This window comes from Arachis hypogaea, chromosome 7 (genome assembly GCF_003086295.3).
Source record: "Arachis hypogaea cultivar Tifrunner chromosome 7, arahy.Tifrunner.gnm2.J5K5, whole genome shotgun sequence".
In the NCBI taxonomy this organism is placed as follows: Eukaryota; Viridiplantae; Streptophyta; class Magnoliopsida; order Fabales; family Fabaceae; genus Arachis; species Arachis hypogaea.
This window is the reverse complement of record NC_092042.1, coordinates 44,735,887-44,756,124: the sequence shown is the minus strand read 5'-3', so window position 1 is coordinate 44,756,124 and position 20,238 is coordinate 44,735,887. Positions and strand designations below refer to the sequence as shown.

The window sequence follows — 20,238 nt, the reverse complement described above, 5'->3', positions numbered from 1 at the left end:
GTTTTCTTGTGGTAGTTCCGTCTGCGCTTCCTTGTGCCAATTCTGTTTGTGCTTCATTCTGGCAGTTATGTCTGCACTTTCTACAAGCAGTTCCGTATGTACCTGTTCTATCAGTTTATGCATTTTTATTTAGTTGTTTCAAATAAGTTTCAAACTCAAATTGTCACTTGAGTTTGAGGGGGATGTTAGAGTATAATTAAGATCAATTAGATCAATTAGTATTATTTAATATATCTGAATATTTATTATAGGATATTACGTCTTTATTATTTTGATTCTCTTAGCACCTATAAATACTCTTCTATATTGTATCATTCTACACAACTTGAATACACACAAACCTTTTTTCTACTGGTCTCTCTTACCCTTTCTAATAATAATAAATATAATTTAATTTAGTTAGAAGTTTATTATTTTATAGTCTTATATTAAAATTGTAAAAATAATATTTTTTATCACTTTGGATATTTTAACTCTTTTTTCTTTTTTTTTTTTTCTTTATGGACAATTTTGTTTTGCGTTAACTTTGTTTATTTAATGATGAAATATACTCATCTTATGGCAAAGGTCTGATTTTATGCAGGTTTTTTCTGATCTGGAACGTTCTGTATGTAGGATGGTACATCGGCCGGTTTGGTTCTGATTGGTTGATGTTAATGCCTTTTACTATTTGGAGTTAACTTTTTGTGATTTTATGTAACTTATGGGACTCCTATTTTGATTATGCAGAATGTTGTCAAATTTATGCATATGATTTATATATATACACAAATACATAGCACTGAAGTCATGGAACAAGTTTCCTTGATTTTGTTCAAAATATTCTCGAGAAAAAAATCAGCACTGTAGACTCTATATAATATTGATATTTGTAATTTGTCTACAGATTTAAGCATTCTTACCATTCTCTTTTTCCATAGAGCTTGTTCATTAACAGTTAAAATTTTTAGTTTCTAGACTTGTATGTTTTGTTCTTGGCTCTCAAGATGCTTGATTGACTTCTTTAATTAGGGGATCCATTTTTCAAAACCCTTGTAGGTTGCCACAATTGCTTGGTTGGAAGCTGATTCTGTGTGTGGCAGTCACTCTGTTGCAATCCCTTTAGTGCTTGTCTTGCCTTATTTTTTTCGTCTAAACCATGTCTCCGTCAGTACAAAGATACCGGGGAGAAAACTTGTCTTTTGAATGGTAAGAGCTATTTATTGCCTTAAATCGTGCGTCTTTTTGTTTCCTATTCAAAACTTTTTTTAGTTATCAATTGTTGGTCTGAATTTTGCAGGTTTAAGAAATTGATGTAATACATTATTCTTCTATTCTGGGCTTGTAATATGTTAAGAATATTGGTTTTAATGTTGGAGTCTTTTATATTGCTTTAGTTAATCATATTCTTTTGTTTGTAATTTAACTGCTAGTTTTCTACGTTCTTTCTTTTATTGATTGAGTTCTTTAATCATTAATGATCAACCCATCATGTTTTCAACTCATCTTTTGTCTTTTGGTTATGGTTTCAGCTTTAAAATATTCAACCGCAGTGCCAGTTAGCTTTAAAATAATTATATCAACTTATTGGCATTTGGCACTCACTTATTAGTGTATTACAAACCCGTGTGTCATTTGTGTGCTTTGCTCTCTTCACTATTCCAATCCAATAATGCTTTTGCTGTTTAAGCTTTGTTTAGTTTTAATAATATCAAAATGTCAACAGGTTAATCCTACTAAAATTATTAAGAAAGGGAAGATAAAAGATTGGAACTCATTGGAGGGAGTGAACTTTGCAGTTGGAGGTGCCACTGCTTTGGATATTAGCTTCTTGGTGGAGAAGGGTCTCTATGACGTTCTTGTTCCCACCAACTATTCTCTGGGGGTCCAGTTTGATTGGTTCATGGACTTGCTTCCTTCTATCTGTAACTCTTCTTCAGGTAATCTTCCAGTTGTTCTTTTCAATTGGGCACAGGCAAGCTGCAATAATGCTCCAATTGAAACTTATGGGATAGTCTTCTAATTTTGCAGGGTGTAAACAAGTTTTTGGGAGCTCTTTGTTTCTTGTGGGTGAGATTGGTGGCAATGATTTCAACTATCTTTTCTATCTAGGCAGGCCTATAGAAGAAGCCACGACATATGTACCACTTGTGATTAATAAAATCTCTTGGGCCATCAATGTAAGAGTTTTGGAAGCATTAATATATTTGAATATCTTGTGAAGCAAGCATTTAAGATAATTATATAAAATCTGAGAGTATCTTATAAAGCCAGCATTTAAGAATTATTTTGAATCATAATCCATATATAACTGAACCTTGGTCAGAAATTGATTGATTTGGGGGCTCAAACTCTCGTGGTTCCCGGAAACTTCGCTCTCGGATGCAGCTTTGTCTATTTGAGAAGTCACCCCAGTACTGATGTGGAGGATTATGATGAAGCTGGATGTTTAAAGTCCTATAACAATTTTGCTGACTACTATAACAACCAACTTCTTGCTGAATTAAATCGGCTTCGACAGCTTCACCTCGGTGTTAATATCATCTATGCAGATTATTACCATGCTTCCTTGCAATTATATCAATCTCCAACACAATTTGGTACTTAACTCTTCTTTTTTCTGCATACTTTCTTGAATGATATATCGTCTTTGAACAATCACATATCACATATGATTCTATTATTCCTCATAAGTTGTGGTTTGTTTGTGCTATCAGGATTCACAAAATCGATTCTAGATTCTTGCTGTCCACTAGCGAATGCAAACTATCACAATCCACCGGCGAAGCACTGTGGTGAACCGGGGTTGGTTAGTTGTAATGATCCATCCCAGTTCATAACTTGGGATGGTGTACACTTAACTGAAGCAGCATATAATGGACAAAAATTGTTTGTTCAAGGAGCTCGTATTTCTTTTAGTATATGGGATGTTTCAGGTACATATATATATACTTTGCTTATTCTTTAATTCAACTTCTTCAATTCCATTCCTCTGTTTCTCTCTGTTTCTCTCTGTTTGTGTTATGCTACACTTTGCATTTTTAATTTCTATTTCAATTTTCTTTTCTTGGTTTGTTCTTTGTTGTGATGAGTTCATTAAGAAATATGTTAGGTTAATTTTGTAACAAGATTTATAAACAAATTTGTATTATCTAATACTTCTAAATGAAGGAAGAATACATGACTATGCGTTAACTTATTAGTATTCTAAAAAATAGAATGAAAAAAATAATATATTTATGGATAATTGTTGTTGATGACAAGTTAATTGTGACATGTATGTTATTGTTGATAGGTGATAAAAAAAATCCTTGGATCAAATTCCCATGGCTTTCAATGATACAGATGCAATTTTGATAATGTTTCATCTCACTAGTCGTTGTACATTCAATAGGTAGGTTTAGAAATATTATCTTATTCTATATTAATTTAATTAGTCTGTAAGCCTTTATAATTTTATCAAATTTATAATTAAATTTTTATATTTTTATAAATAGATTTTTATATTAATTTTATATTTTTATTTTTAATAGAATATTTTTTGTAAATTAAAAATATATATAATTAAATAATTTATTAGATTTTTTATCATATATTTTTTAAAAGAAATTTGTCAATTTTAATATTTTTGACATAGAAAAAATTTAATTATTAAATTAAAAATAGTAAAAAAATTTAATTAAAAATATATATAGAAACCTGATTGTAAATTCGATCAAACTATAGATACTAATAAAGTAATTAAACCATAAAATAATTTAAAATATTAATATTATTGTGAAAGCTTTTTAATTTAGTAACGTGATGGAACAAGTAATGAGTTTCTTTTTCCTAATATAAATGGTGTGTGTGTTTTTTAATTTGCAGTGTTTTTGGATGGTATAGTGAAACAAGAAACTGGAATCAGGTACCATAATACTATACCCAGATTTATAAACTGGTAATCTGGTATAGTGTTTTTAAAAAATTTTTATTCTCTTATTTTATGTGTTTATTTCTATAAATCTTGCTAAATAAAATAAAGTATTATATATTTTTTTTTATTCCTCTTTTATATACACATAAAATTTATTAAATTATTTTTCTTTCGTCTAATAATTTTGTTTCTCTTCTATTTATATTTTTTTTAATATTTTATTGGTTTTTATTTATCTAAATGTTACTTTAATTTATGTATTTGTTCTTATTACACCTAATATTTTTTATTTATATACAATATACATTCTTATATATGTTATAAAAATATGATTTGATTCCATTAACTTGCCAATTTTTTTTTTGAAAAATCTAAAGCTAAAGCACAAAAATATATTTATAGATATTTTACTTTTTTAACTAAAAATATAATATTTTTTTCCATATTATTGAAATTCTAAGTTAAATATAAGTTAAATATGAATATTAATTTTTGAAATAAAATAAATATAATTTAAATTTTTTGCATCTAAAAATAATATTCTATCAATGTTAGAATTATTTAGATGGATAAGTAAAAATGAATATAGAATTATTTAGGATGGATAGAACTAATTATATTTTTTTATTGAAAATACGAATTTAAAAATTTTATATTCAATTCTTAATAGTCAACATCTTATTGAATCATTGTATGTTTAAAAGATTTTTGAAAAAATAAAATAATTTTAGGTATATAATTTTTTATAAATATTTAATTAATTCAAGATCTTTGTTGTTGTTGATTAAAAAAATAAATTGAAATGACAATTTAATATTTCTATACTCTTAAAATATTATTTATTTATTTATTTATTTAGCATTCTTATCATCCAATAATCACATTAATATAATTTAATTCAATAAAATTATTTATCATCATTTGATTGAATAAAAATTCTATTTTATCTGAAAATTTTAGAATTTCTCAACCTCAAAATCATCTGAGAACGTGAAAGCGTCCATTCATTCGAGAGCATGATTGATATTAGAGAGATTGGCTCTTGTGGTTCTTTGATCTTCGTCAACTAAAACCTTCTTTATTTCTAATAGAGCTGAATCACAATTTTACTGTGGGAAAAGAGCTACGGAGGCAAGTTTGATATATTAGATACCAAAATCATGAAGTCATTATTTATATTTGAGTGTGACACTCATTAAATCCTAAACTCAAATAAAATAGTATCTATGGTTTAACATTTATCTAAATTAAAAGTAATAATGACTTATTTAATTTCACATTTATGACAATAAATGAGATCACTGTTATATAAGTCATTTCATGTGAAATTACTTAGTTTGCGATTATAATTAATATATGCATTGCCCATAAATATATTAAGAAATAATAATTTCCTAACAATCATCCACTTGAGCTATACATATATATTTTTTCTGAGATAATCACATCTTATAAATTTTATGCGCACATCTGAATGTTATTTCCCTGATTACTTTAATAATCTGGTTTGTCTCATATATTAGTTATGAAATTACCGCAGCTTTTATCACATTAGTGTCGCAACGAAACTATGATGATCGCCATACTAAAATACTTAACCACATAGATTAAATTTGGATGAGAAAATTCAGAAATTACATGCAAAAATGATCTCATGTATGAATCTATTTTCAACTGGTCCAACTTGAATAAAAATTCTATTTTATTCGGTGATAAGACTTAGATGAAACTGCAATGGCAACGTCCAGGCTCATAGCGACGACGATTAAGTGATAAGTCTGTGAAAGAAGAAGAAAAGAACTTAACAGACTCACAATGAAGGAGGGAGAGAGAGAGAGAGAGAGAGAGAGAGAGAGAGAGAGAGAGAGAGAGAGAGAGAGAGAGAGAGAGAGAGAGAGAGAGAGAGAGAGAGAGAGAGAGAGAGAGAGAGAGAGAGAGAGAGAGAGAGAGAGAGAGAGAGAGAGAGAGAGAGAGAGAGAGAGAGAGAGAGAGGGAGAGGTGGCGACGGGCTCAACAGCGATGGTAATTGGGAGCTGTGAAGGGGTAGGCGGCGATGGGCTCAGCAACCATGATGATGAGAGCTATGAGGTTTTTTGTGAAGAAGCCGAGAAGAAAAATACTCTGGGTGAGGATGACTGGGTTTTTCTTGCATGGCTATAGAGTATAGACTAAAGTTGTGAATCACTAAATTTGTGATGTGGGACAAATCCTAATTCTTAAAATGTATTTATATGTATATATTTGGGGCGGATACACCCTAAACCTGACCATGCCCGAGCAAAATTTGCCTCAACTCGAGTCAAGTTATTACCCTCCCGAATTGGGTATGGACAGGTCGGGTACCTGCGTATTCGGATACTCCTGGCAAGTCTAACCATGTATTAATGCTCTATTTATTAAGGGTTTATTGCTAGCTAATGGATTGCTACAGACACAAGGCAAGATTTTAACTCCTAATAGTTATTTAAGCGGACGAGTAAGATGATCACTTACCAAACTCAAATTGATTAAGACAAATAGTAATTATTTTTAATATTTTAATACTAAAAATCCTGAGTGTTTAATTTTAATTATAACTTTATAAAATATTTATAATAATAATTATTATTTTTTATTTAATTTTTTATATAATTTTATGTATTATCTCATACATGATACGGGAAAATACAGCAATTAGTCTCTAAAAGATAAGATATTATTTAAATTCATTCTTGAAAGATTTTTTTCAATCAAATTGGTCTTTCAAAAATTGCGAATTGATCATATTTATTCTCTAGTCACTCCATTAACAATTTTCTTCAAAGATTGATGTTATAAAACGTTAATTGATAACATATATAATATCTGATATGTCTAATTGGATATTAACCAAATATGTTTATGAAAATTTATTAATTTAGTCATTTTCTCCAATTACAAAAATCATACTTCTAATATGATCTAGTGACTAAATTGATATATTTTCGTAAACATATTTAATCAACGTCTAATTGAATATGTTATGTATCATATATACTATCAGTTAACATTTCAAATCATCAATAGTTGACAAAAAATTGTGATTGGAATAATTAAAAAAAAGATATAAAAAATTTGTCTATAAAAGACCAATTTAATTAAAAAAAAATTTTAAAAAGACAAATTTAAAAAATATCTTATTTTTCAAAAACTAATTTTACTATTAACCCACCTATTAATTTAGGCGCAAAAGTGAGTTTCATGATTAGGTAATGTAGCGCAGTAGCTTTAGGTAGTAATTAGGAAGGGGATGCTTGTTTTTCTGAAGTTGGGTTGAATTCATAAGTTGGGTTGAATTCATGGGGATCCGGTTGAGTTTTTGTGTTTGTTCACTTTGTTGGTATGGGTCGGGCCCTTTGGCCCACACCGTGCCCCAAAAAAATAGTGAGTTTTCTCTTCCTCTTCTAATTATACATCCTAATTTCTAATGAATGAGTTATTAATCCAAGAAAGATAAAATTAGCTTAGACCATGTCAATCATTTCCCTTTCAGTTAAGCACCGATTCATCACTGCTAATCTATTTTTCTATTTTATTTATATAAAATTAATACACGTTTTTTTACAATTAAAAAATGACATCTCATGTATTATCACATTAGATTAATTTCTTTAAATAGTAATTTTATAAATTTATTTTTTCTATTATCTCTCCTCATCCAATAACTTTTAGAGTAAAGTATCGTTTTTGTCCGCAACGTTTGGGGTAAGTTCCAAAGTTGTCCCTAACGTTTTAATCGTCCTATTTAAATCCTTAACGTTTCAAAATTGACTCAATATTGTCCCACCGTTAGGGATCCGTTAATAGAATTGACGGCAGGACAAAATTAAGACGATTTTGAAACGTTATGGATTTAAATAGGACGAAAACATTAGAGACAAAAACGATACATAAACATAAATTTTAATTTAATTTTATCTTTCAATAATATTAATTTTTTATTGTACATATTATTCAATTATTTTTTAATTACATCTAAATAAATTACACTTAATCACATTACTTTCATTTTAAATAAATTTATTTTTCTATAATTTTAAAGAATTTTGATACATCAGAGACAAAAGGAATAATATATATATATATATATATATATATATATATATATATATATATATATTTTGCAAGTTTATATCCTAGTCATTCTACAAATATTTCATGATAACTAAAAATCTTTAAAAGTAAAATTATAAAAAAATTAATTTATTTAAAATGAAAGTAATATGATTAAGTGTAATTTATTTAGATGTGATTAAAAAATAATTGAATACTATGTATAGTAAAAAATTGATATTATTGAAAGATAAAATTAAAATTTATTTTTATGTATCATTTTTGTCTCCAACGTTTTTGTCCTATTTAAGTCCCTAATGTTTCAAAATTGTCTCAATTTTGTCCCACCGTCAATTCTGTTAATGGATCCCTAACGGCAGGACAATATTGAGTCAGTTTTGAAACGTTAGGGACTTAAATAGGACGATTAAAACGTTAAGGACAACTTTGAGACTTAACCCAAACATTGGGGACAAAAACGATACTGTACTCTTTTATTAGTATTATCTCTTAATTTATAATAAATTTACTTTTATTAAACTATTTTCAACGAAAAAATTGCTTTACTATTTATTTGTTATTATTGTTAAAAGACAGAGTTAGTTAGACTGTTAAGATTTATTAGAATCTATTAATTAAGTTAATTGACATTCAAGAATTTAAAAATATATCTTACTAACTATGCTGTGTGAAATGCAGTTATACATATCAGTTATACCTTAATTTATAGTGTTACCTAAAAACTTATAGCAATAATATACAATTTTGTTTTATTATTCAGTTTTCAAAGTCTCTCTTAAATCTTTTCTATTTTCTTACTCACATAATGAACCTTTTAGGATTCTGTTAATTATATTATTCAGTTCTTATATACTTTATATTATAGATCAAATAATTTATACATCATATTTTATAGGGTTTTTTATTTTTGAAATGAAACTGTAAGTTATAAAGTAAATTAATATTCAACGATATTAAAATAAATTATTATAAAAATACTTAGACTTATTTTATTTCTTTATAATTTTATTTTATTTAGCTTATATAAATAATCGTAGAATTTTATTCCACGATAAAAAATATTTTGAATGAAGTAAAATTTAGGAGTCAAGCTTTGTTTGAATGTTAATAAATATATCACTTTTATATTTGCTTGTGAATTATTAATTTAAATTTAACTCATTTATTAAAATCAAATAAAAAATTTGACTTTGTTTATACTTTACAAATAAAGATTCTAGTTAGGCAAATTATAATGTTTCCGTATGTATATAAGTATAAATTGATAAAATTAGTCCTTATTGTACTATTATGATTTTATTATCGAATTTTTTAAAAATAAATAATTTAATTATTTTATTTTTTGAAATATATAATTTATAGCGTATTTATCAATTTACATCACATTGATTTATTTTATTTACAATGTAAACAAAATAATTATGAATGTATCTCGTTTACATTATAAATAAAATATATAAAATTTACAAAAAATACACTATTAAAATAATATCAATTTAATTTTTATTTTTTAAATTAATTCAATTTTTAAATACTATATCTTAAAATCGTTACACGTATTTAAAATTAATGATTTAAATTTGTCTATTTAAAATCAGTACATTATTTTTTTAAAAATTAATTCATTTAAATTAGTACTTAAAAAAAATATATTAAAAAAATAAATTAAATTAGATTGATTTAAATTTATAAAAAAGTGTACATATTTAGGTTCCATGATGAGAAGAAACGCGGTAATGGAATGGTAGAGTATGTAACAGGGATAAACATTTATTATATTAAAAGAAGATAGATAGATAAAACAAAAAAAAAAGCGAGAAAGATAATTGCGTTTCTTCTAATCCTGAGACCAAAACACACGTAACTTTCTATTCTTATATTCTCTTGTCATAGAACCTGAACACGTATTATCTATGGACAACAAAAGATATTAGAGTAATATAGAATAATAAAAAAAATATCTATAGATAAAAAAAAATTATAAAAAAATTCGTTTCACCTTTTTAAATTTTTGTGTCGTCCATTGTTATCTTTTAGAGTGGGTACAAAAATAAGGAAAATTATTCTGAAAATAATGTGTTTAGTGTATATATTTTGAATTTTAAACACTTTCTAAACATTTATTTTTGTGTCTTATCTCCAAAAATAAATGTAACAGTGCATTTGTTTTGAGATATTAGAATTGAGACGGGACTGAAATTCAATATTATGTTTATTAGTCCTAACATTGATACTAAAATTTTAATTTTCGTCTCCAAAAATTTAGTATTTTAGTATTTTCAAAAAGTGAAAATATAAAAAACTAAAAATTTTAAAAATAAAAACTAAAATTTTAACAATATTTTATTTCTAAAATACTATCATTTAAAATTTTGTATTTTAAATCTACCCTTCACTTACAATCTCACTCCACCTCTCACTCTACCACCAACAATAACAGTATCGATAACAACAACAATTTTATAACTCAAGATTCAACAATAACAATAATACCAACAATAATTTCATAAAATGTTTTAGTAATTTTTTATCAGTTTTCATTTAGTATCATTTATCAAAGCTCCATGAAAATTAAAAACATTAATATTGAACTAGAAGAGAGAATACAAATCATGATCGAAGAAACAATGAGAAAGTTACGAAAAAAATATGTAATTAACATTCTGTGAGACCAAATCGGCACACGATTCACATCATACTAATTCACGTTCTCAAAATTCCAAATTCTAACCCCACACCTGATTCCTCATTTTTTTTCCCTTTAAGAAATAACGCTCATTTTCGGGGACAAAGTTGGTGTCATAAACTCAGGCATTGTTGTTGATTGGATTAGAAAGGTGGTCAACGAGATTTTTCAATGGGCTCTTTCCAGTGACAATAGCTTGAACAAAAAATCCAAACATGAGAAACATGGCCAACCTACCGTTCTTGATCTCCTTGACTTTGACGGTGAAGATGAAGGTAAAGGTGAAGACGACAGTGACAGTGATGATAAAACGAGAGAGAGAAAGAGAGAGAGGATGGCTCGGTTTAAGATTTTTATTTTTTATTAATAAGGGCATTTTAATAATTTTAAATATTTTAGTTTTTTTTATTTCAAATCAAACTGGATATTGCGACATAATTCAGTCTCGTACACTTCTATATCAAAGACAATACTAAGACTTACACGTTTTTTTCTTTCAAATTTAAATAAATTCAATTCGATCTATTTTCTATGTACTCTTTTGAGCATAGTTATTAAAACCGGATCGGACCGACCGATTCGACCGAAAAACTGATAAACTGATGATATGGCCAATTTGATTAGTGAATTGGACCGAGCCTGTAATTAAACCGGTTAACAGTGGTCAAATCCGTTGAAAATAGGCCAGTTCATGTTTCAGACCGCGCTAGACTCGCGCGGGTCCAAGATGCACTCGCGCACCGCTGAAACATCATAGGAGCTCTCATCCACAACAACTCCGAAAATATAGACTGTTCGAAGACAAGTTGGCAAACATACAACGCCTCTCCCTTGCCACTGTGCCATCTTGTTTCTTTATGATATGTGTGACAAAAACTAAAGATATAATAAACTATGAATCAATTTTTATTTTATATTCTTTAAGTATGGATTGACATGGATACAAAACAAGTAACAACACATAATATATAAATATATTGATATATTGATATTAATTGTGTTATCTTTTATTTTCACTCGTTCATTTAAATTGAGAAAGTATTTTGTACCAGTGACTAATTTATTATTTCTTTTTGCACCAGAAATTATATCTAAGAATTGATATTTGATTGTTATTAATATATTTTTTAAAAATATGCATTTAATTTTAATTTTATTTTTATAATTTTATAGTTTTATTTAATTATAACCGGGTCAATCGGATAAATCAGTGACCTATCAGTTAAACCAGTAACCCAATTGTATAACCAGATCTATTATTGATTCAGTTCTGATAACTATGAGTATTAATTCAAATGAGTTGGTTTTTAAGAAATTTGATATTATTTTAATTGTAATTTTTTTTATAATAATACACATATCTTGTTTATAGTGTAAACGAAATAATTATGAATGTATCTCTTTTACACTATAAACAAGATAAATCAATGTGATATAAATTAGTAAATACGCTACAAACTATATATTTCGGTAAATAAAATAATTAAATTATTTATTTAAAAAATCCTTTGTATTATAGTACAAAATTTATTTATGATACAATTTTTTTGTTTTAAAAATAAAAAATTCTACTTAAACAAATACTTTAATATATATATTGACACTGTTATTTTTCTTATATTATTAGGGTAAATCGCAAAAAATGTATTTGGATTATCTCAGTGCTGACAAAAAATTTTTAAATTTAGGAATAAAGTGGACCACCGAGGGGCTTCTGTTATTATACCCTTTGGAGCGCTGTTTAGGTTTTATCACGTGAGGAGTACATACTTCTTCAACCTACTCTGCTAGAGTTCTTTTCAAAACAGAATTCTTGTGCTGTCTAGGTCAATGTTTGATTTTGTCAATTCTTTTCTTTAATCCTTTCTTTATTCTCTTCTTTATTCCTTCCTTTTAATTTGCCATGAGAGTTCTTTCATGGAATTGTCACGATTTGGAAAGACCCCTGACAGTTCATAACCTTAAAAGGATGTGTCAATCCCACTCTCCTGAGATTATATTTTTATGTGAAACAAAAAACCAATCTCGCCTGGTAGAGAGTAAGTTGAGATCTTGTCATTTTACGGATTGGAGGATTGTTAGTCTGATGGGTACAGTTGGTGGATTGGCTTTAGCATGGAAGGAGGGCACAACGATTGAGATTCTTGCTGAAAAAGAGTTTTTCATAGCTGCCAAGGTAATTGATCATGCTTTGAATTGTTCTTGGGAGCTAATTCGGGGTACATTTAAATAGGTTGGATGGGATTCGGTCTACCTAATACACAGAAATTTTCTCTTTTGTACAAGGTTTCTTTGAAAAAGTTATAATTATGAGTGATTTTAATACTATAGTGAGCCTCGATAAGAAGGAAGGAGGGGGGTTAAAATTAGCTTCATCTATTTCTGAATTTGTGAATTTTATTGATGGTGGTGGACTGAAGGACTTGGGTATGACTGGGAGAAGGTTCACCTGGACTAATAGGCGATGAGAGCAGGACCAAATCAGGGAGCGGCTTGACCGTGCACTTGCAAACGGTGAGTGAATGGATTATTTTCCATCAGACTCGCTGTCTCGACTCGTAGAAAATGCTTCAGATCATGCATCTATCCTCCTTGATACAAATCTGGTCATAGAAAAATCTAATCGGAGGTTTAAGTTTCAGGAGAGATGGTGTAGTTTAGAAGAAATTCGGGTAATTATCACTAAAACTTGGAAGGAATGGGTGGATAGCTCAGCAATGTTTGTTTTGGCTCAAAAATTGAAGCATTAGAGGACCGTATTGTTCAATGGCAGTAGCAGAACAAATCTAATTCGAAGAAGGACATTGATAAACTCACATCTCAGCTTGAAATGCTCAGAGAGGATGGTATTACAGGAGGAAAACAGGTTGAAGCCTTGGAAAATAAACTTAAGGATGCTTACTCTATGGAGGAAAGCTATTGGAAGGAGAAATATCGTGTAAAGTGGCTAAAAGAAGGGTACAGAAATACAAGTTTCTTTCACCAATCATTCCAATCCAGAATCTGGAGAAATAAAATTTAGAAACTAGAAAAGAATGATGGTATATATGCTACCACCCGTGAGAAAATTGCACAAGTAGCTGAAACATACTTCAAAGATATCTTCACATTGATTAACCAAGCTAATCTAGCACATGCATTCAAAGATTTTGAAACCAAATTTTCAACAGCCATGAACAGAAAATTAAATAGACCGGTCAGTTTTGATGAGGTAAAATGTGCGGTATTTAGTGTTCACCCCTAGAGCGCCCTTGGTGATGATGGATTTACGGCTAAATTCTTTCAATTTTACTGGAGTTTAGTATGGGAGGATATTTTTAAGGTTGTCCGCAGTTTCTTTGTCAGTGGTAAACTACTAAAGAGCTTCAACCATACACAAATCTGTCTCATTCAAAAGGTTCTTGATGCAAAGGATATGACATAGGTTAGACCCATCAGCCTTTCCTCAATTGTGTATAAGATTATTTCTAAAGTACTAGTTCATCGGCTACAGAAATTTATGACTTCGCTGATCAGCCCTTATAAAAGTTCATTAAAGGTAGATTGATTTTAGACAATGTCCTAGTCTCTTATGAATGTATGCACTATCTAAAGATAAAGAAGAGGGGTCTATCGAGTGAAATGGCTGTTAAATTGGATATGAGCAAAGCCTATAATCATGTTGAGTGGAATTTTCTTTGGTTCATTTTAGAGAAGTTGAGATTTGAATCTAGGTGGATTGGTTGGATACAAGAGGTGGTGACTACAGTTTCTTACTCTGTCATTGTTGAAGGTCAACCTTTTGATTTTTTGAAACCAAATAGAGGTATCCATCAAGGAGATCCTCTATCTCCATATCTTTTTCTTTTCTATCCAGAAGGATTATCCTTTTTGCTAAACAAGGCAGAGTAAAACGGTCTCATTGAAGATATTCAGATCAACCGAAGATGTCTTACTGTTAATCATTTATTGTTTGCGGATAACTCAATCCTTTTTTGCAAAGTGTCAAAAAACAGTTGTAAAAATATTCTCAATCTTCTTTAGTCATACGAGGGGTTCAGTGGCCAAAAAGTTAATTTGCATAAATTAGCTCTATTCTTTAGTAATAATACTCCTCTTGCTGCTTGATTATTACTGGCTCAGAAATTGAAAATTGATCATATTGGTGCACAGGATAAACATTTGGGTCTTCCATTTACAGTCCAAAAATAAAAAATGCCACCTTAAGAGAAATCAAGGACAAGGTGAGGAAGCGAGTTCAAGGGTGGAAAAGAAAACTTCTCTCCTCTGCAGGTAGGCATGTTCTAATCAAAGCTATTGGGGAGGCTATCCCAATTTATTCATGATCATGTTTTCGTCTTCCTAACACTTTAATTAGGGAGATTCACAACATACTCTCCTAATTTTGGTGGGGTAAAAAAGGTACAGAGCGAAAACTGGCATGGGTTAGTTAGGATGCTATGACAAGACCGAAATTGGATGGTGGACTAGGTTGACCTAGGGGCTCAAAATTTGGCGCTATTAGCAAAACAATGTTGGAAGGTTGTCTCTCAACCACAATCACTCCTATCTAGCCTCCTCAAAGGTAAATATTTTCAATACAGTTCTATAATGAATGCAGAGATCAAAACAGTACCTTCGTGGGGGTGGCGTAGCATATTGGAAGGGTGTAAGGTTGTTGAAAAGGGGCTGGTTTGGCGAGTTGGTGATGGATCCAGTATCCGAATCTTTAGTGATCCTTGCCTTACTCCTCCACATCCTTATGTTGCTTTTTCATCTAACACTTCCAATCTATAAAATCAACCACTATTGATGGTCAAAGACTTAATACTTTCTAATGGTCAGTGGAATCAAATTCTAATTAGAAGTATTTTTTCTGAGGACACTAGTCAGTGTGTGCTAGCAACAACAATCAGGGGTGGAGAAGATAAAATTTATTGGGCCCTTAATAAAAGTGGTTTGTATGAATTGAGTACTGGGTATCGTGTGACTTATGGGTTCTCTCATCCTCTCATTGAATTTCGCCCAGAGATTATGAGACAACAAAATTTGTGGCGAGAACTGTGGAAGCTGAAAATCTTAGGGAAGATTAAGATTTTTCTCTGGAGGGGTTTCCATGAAAAGCTTCTAGTGTTGCAAAAGCTTCATCATCGCATCCCATCAATTCAACCTATCTGCCAAAGATGCCTACAATTTCCAGAAACAATCAATCATTGCATTTTCTATTGTGCAAAATCATAGAAAATTTGGTAAAAAATGGGCTTACCAGTTACTAGAAGGAGCACCGAAGACTCTGATTTCTATGTTGAGTGGAACTTGAGAATGGGAGCCTTGCGTACCCAACCCAATAGCTCCTCTCAGAGAATGATGCTGGTGATTTTTGAGCTGGTCCTTATGGAAGGCTAGAAACAGGTTCATCTTTGATAATGTATCAACTGGTGTGGAAGAGATAATGGTATCGACTTTGAAGTTGCAGAAAGAGTTTCAACAAATTTGCACTTCCTAATTGATGAGCACTTTACTTTTTTATCTCTCTTATTAGATTATTATATGATGTTACCTCTATAGTAGAGCGTTGGGAGTTCCTTATTTCTTTTATTTGTCCCATATATAGATACCTATATGTTTCTTTCATTTCATGAATCGAATTATCTGACTTTGGTAAAAAAATTTAAATTTTGTTATCAATAAAAATGCTTTTAAATAATTAAAAATGTGTCAGAAAATGCCCAGTATAATAAGAGACATGCTCGTTAATGAAAAAACATGACGTGATCTACTTGCTAATATCAGGATTTCATTTGCCATATAAAAAGGTCTATTAGTCGCATCACTATTTTTCATTAATGTAGAACATTTCAGTTTACAGGTGTTAGACAAAATATAATTTTTATAAAAAAATTATAAAAAGAAATAATTAGTTACTTGGTAATATTTCTATATATAATATTTATATCTATATGTCTCTTAAATTAAATTAGATAATTTATCAGTTGGCTATCTATTTAATTTTTGAAATTCACAAGAGGTGCGGGAACAGTTACAAGAAATTCAAATATTCCGTAAGTGGTGTACAAATGGTAACTGTTAGCTGACATTAGGTTAGTCTATAAATAGAGTTTTAGGAAAATATTGTAGGCAGTTCAGTTCTTCTTGGAAAACACTTAGAAACCCAAAACGCTCTCAGCCCCTTGGCATCACAGAGATTGGGAATCTTAAGTAATTCTTCTTAACTCAAACACTTGTACTTTGTTTTTCCCAGTTTTTATTAATAAAATTCCTTTACTTTTACGTCTTCTTCTCTTTTACGTTCATGTTTCTTCTTTTATCTTCTTTTTTAATTTCTTGTTTGTTTCAATTTCTGTAATTTATTTTGCCACCGACACCTTGTATTTATATGTTTATTTGTTGCTTTTATTCCTTTTAATATTATTTGACGTTACAATTGCGACATTGAGACACCCACATTTTCTTTTAAACATTAACAAAAATTTGAGTAAAACAAGTTGACACGCCCGGTGGGACGTTGTCAATAGATTGTAATTGTCAAAAGGAAAACCAGGAGTTTTTGAGTTTGCATGTGGTTGCGTAGTGGTAAGTTCGTGCATCCAGAGCCAAGGAAATCAGCGTCAGTTGACATGTCAAATACTTCTGCAGCATCTTCTTCTACTTCTAGTGATGAGATGAGAGGAAATGAATCCGAAAATTCTCCTGTGATTTCAAACGCAGAGCCTACCTTGATGTCAGTGAGGCATGATGGCGTTGGCCATGCCCATACAGGGTTAAATGCAACTCACATAAATACTGTGGGGTGGCCGCCATATGGCTTGCCACCGGGGTATGTCCCCTCCTTGGTGACACAAGGATTGTCTGTGCCTCTCTACTTAACTTTTCAAAATCCTATTTATCAAAATCCATATGGCATGTCAAATGTACCTGTTTCTGGGGCGTCAGGTTCACACATATCACAACAAAATTTTTCACATTCTATTAATACAGGAAATAATAGTGCATCTAATTCTACTACATCCACTGTCACTAGGGTAGAAAATTCCAGACCTGTATTTCCTGACATATCAAGAGCAATGCCTGTTAATCAACCTAGTCAAACGGTGGGATCTTTAGCAAATATTAGGCAACAGATGGATGAAAGCCACCATGATCTAGTAAACATGTTAACTCATCAAATGGTGACAGTTTTAAATCCTCTTTTAGAAAATACAAACACTAGAATTGAAAATTAAATAGGCAAGTCAATAGGATTGCTACTGTGGTAAATTTAGAAGAAAATGACAACTTGGGTTTAAGATTTGATAATGTCAATCAGAACGGTGGAGCAATTCCTAATTATGATGTTCATATGCCTAGACATGGTCAAAATGCTGATGATATGTTAGAAAGACTTAGGCAAAACAACTTAGGGGGGCATTATAATCTAGCAAGAAATGTTGAACAAGTTTTAAACCGTTTGAGATTTAATGTTGGTTGCTTAAATAGGCCATATTTTGTATCTGCTTTTCCTGAATGTGTCCAACAAGCAGAGCTCCCAAGGGGTTGGAAAATTTCAAAATTCCTTACAAAATTTTCTGGAGAAGAAAATGAGTCTACAGTAGAGCATATTGCTCGATATACTGTTAAAATTGGGGAAGTAGCTTCTAATGAATATCTCAAGATGAGATACTTTCCTTCTTCTTTAACAAAAAATGCATTTATATGGTTCTCCAACTTGAGACCAAATTCTATTCATTCTTGGGCACAGTTAGAAAGAAATTTTCATGATCAGTTTTTCCGAGGTGAATTGAAAGTTAGTTTTACGGATTTATTCCCTGTCAAACGTGCAGAAGGAGAATCCATTGATACTTATTTGGCGCGATTTAGAAACATGAGAAATAAGTGTTTTACTCTAATTCTGGAAACTGAAGTTGTCAAAATGGCTACTAATGGGTTAGAATTTGGAGTTAAGAAGAAACTTGTCAATCAACATACTTTAGATCTTTCCCAGTTAGCTGAAAGAGTAAGACAAATAGAACAAATTAAAAAAGAAAAAAATTTCAAAAAAGGTTCTAAAAAGGTTGTATATGTTGATTGTTTTTCCGATAGTAGTAATTCAGATGAGAAAGAGGTTTATATTGCTAAATTGCGTGGGGGTCCTCCTTATGTATGTAAATCTTTGAAGCCTGTTAAAAGAAAAGAAAAAGTTTCTTCATATTCCAAAATTGAAAATAAGACTTATTCTTTTGATATTTCTAAGGCAGATCAAATATTTGAAGTTTTATTAAAAGATAAGCAGCTTATTTTACCAGAAGGAAAAAAGATGCCTTCAGCTGATGAAATAAAGAATAAAAAATTTTGTAAGTTTCATCAGGTGTTCTCACACACCACTAATAATTACGTCCGTTTCAGGGATTTGATACAAAAAGCAATTGAGGAGGGAAGGTTGAAGTTTGAAGATAAAACTACTATGAAGGTGGACACTAAACCATTTGCTGCTGACTCAAATTATGTTGAGCCATTCAACTTGTCAGTCAACATGGTAGAAGTTGATGCCATAATGGTTAGTGCTAAAGATGAAAATAAAGACCTAAGGATCTTTGAGCAAGACAAGAAGCCAATTTATCCTTGTCCTGGTGAGGATTTGTTAGATTTTTTGTTGAGAATTAAAGAATCTGATAGCACCATCGCCATGTGCCCAAAGTGCAATGCTATTTTTGACAAGGAAGCTACAAAAGAGTTTGAAAAGTACAAAGTTGAAGAGAAAGAAAAGGCTGAGTTAAGAAAGAAGATTGCTGAAAAAGAAAATGAAACTAACGAGCTAAAGCGAAAGATAGCCGAGGAAAAACAAAAGTTGGGCGGTCAAACTCCTTTGAACAAGTGCTCAACAACACTGGGGTACAACCCGTCAACTAGAAGATGAAGACTATGGTCATGATTGATGGAAAACCTGATGGATTTTCTCAAAAGACAAGAGTTTCTCCCACCAAAATTTCAAACAATAAATGGGTCCAGAATGTGAGAAATGTGCAGAATCAACCTACTGCTTTTGCAAGAGGAAAAAATAAATGGGTGAAGTCTAGACCTTTTAAGCCAATGTACTATGAGTCTCAGTTATGGAACATGAATCATGCACAAGACGGAGGTAGTATATATATTCCAAAAAATGTGCCTATTCCCTCAAAGCCAATTTATTCTTGTTATAATCCTAGCATGCAGCAGGTTCCTAATTATTCTCCTTGGCCAAATTGTCAAAATATTCCAAAATATTCTCCTTTACAACTTTTGAGCAGAAAGAGAATATACCTGAGTATGTTCATTTGGATCCATACAAGGGACACGGAGTAGATTTTCCTCCTTTGCCAACCATGGCCAAGTCTGCAGAAACATGCAATTCTTCTAATAACCCTAAATGCAATAAAAATATAAAGAAGAATCTTGCTGGGAAGAGGGTAATGGTTGAAAACAAGGGAAAAAGGATGAAGATTTAATTACTGATAATTTTGACACTGATTTTGATGATAGCTTAGAAGCAATATTTGGTGTTAAGCAACCTATAGCTGTGGTGTCAATACTGCCTGAGGAGTATAGTCAA

The 20,238-nt window shown here is 30.3% G+C and overlaps 1 protein-coding gene across 4 annotated transcripts; it reads left to right on the top strand.

Annotated features, from left to right (window-relative positions):
• The first annotated feature begins 826 nt into the window (after positions 1-826).
• On the top strand, positions 827-6,345 carry LOC112702983 (GDSL esterase/lipase At1g28580-like). Of its 4 annotated transcripts, none has more exons than XM_072199407.1 (7): positions 827-1,188; positions 1,706-1,919; positions 2,011-2,159; positions 2,306-2,579; positions 2,697-2,915; positions 3,847-3,886; positions 4,856-6,345. In XM_072199407.1, the coding sequence occupies exons 1-7, from the start codon at positions 1,186-1,188 to the stop codon at positions 4,887-4,889; spliced, it is 933 nt and encodes a 310-aa protein (XP_072055508.1). In that variant the 5' UTR covers positions 827-1,185; the 3' UTR covers positions 4,890-6,345. The 4 variants fall into 4 exon arrangements, 3 of the variants coding, with proteins under 3 accessions (XP_072055508.1, XP_072055507.1, XP_029143797.2); XR_011863915.1 differs by lacking the exon at positions 827-1,188 and adding an exon at positions 3,275-3,373 and having other exon boundaries at positions 1,609-1,919; XM_072199406.1 differs by lacking the exon at positions 827-1,188 and having other exon boundaries at positions 1,609-1,919.
• The last annotated feature ends 13,893 nt before the right edge of the window (positions 6,346-20,238 follow it).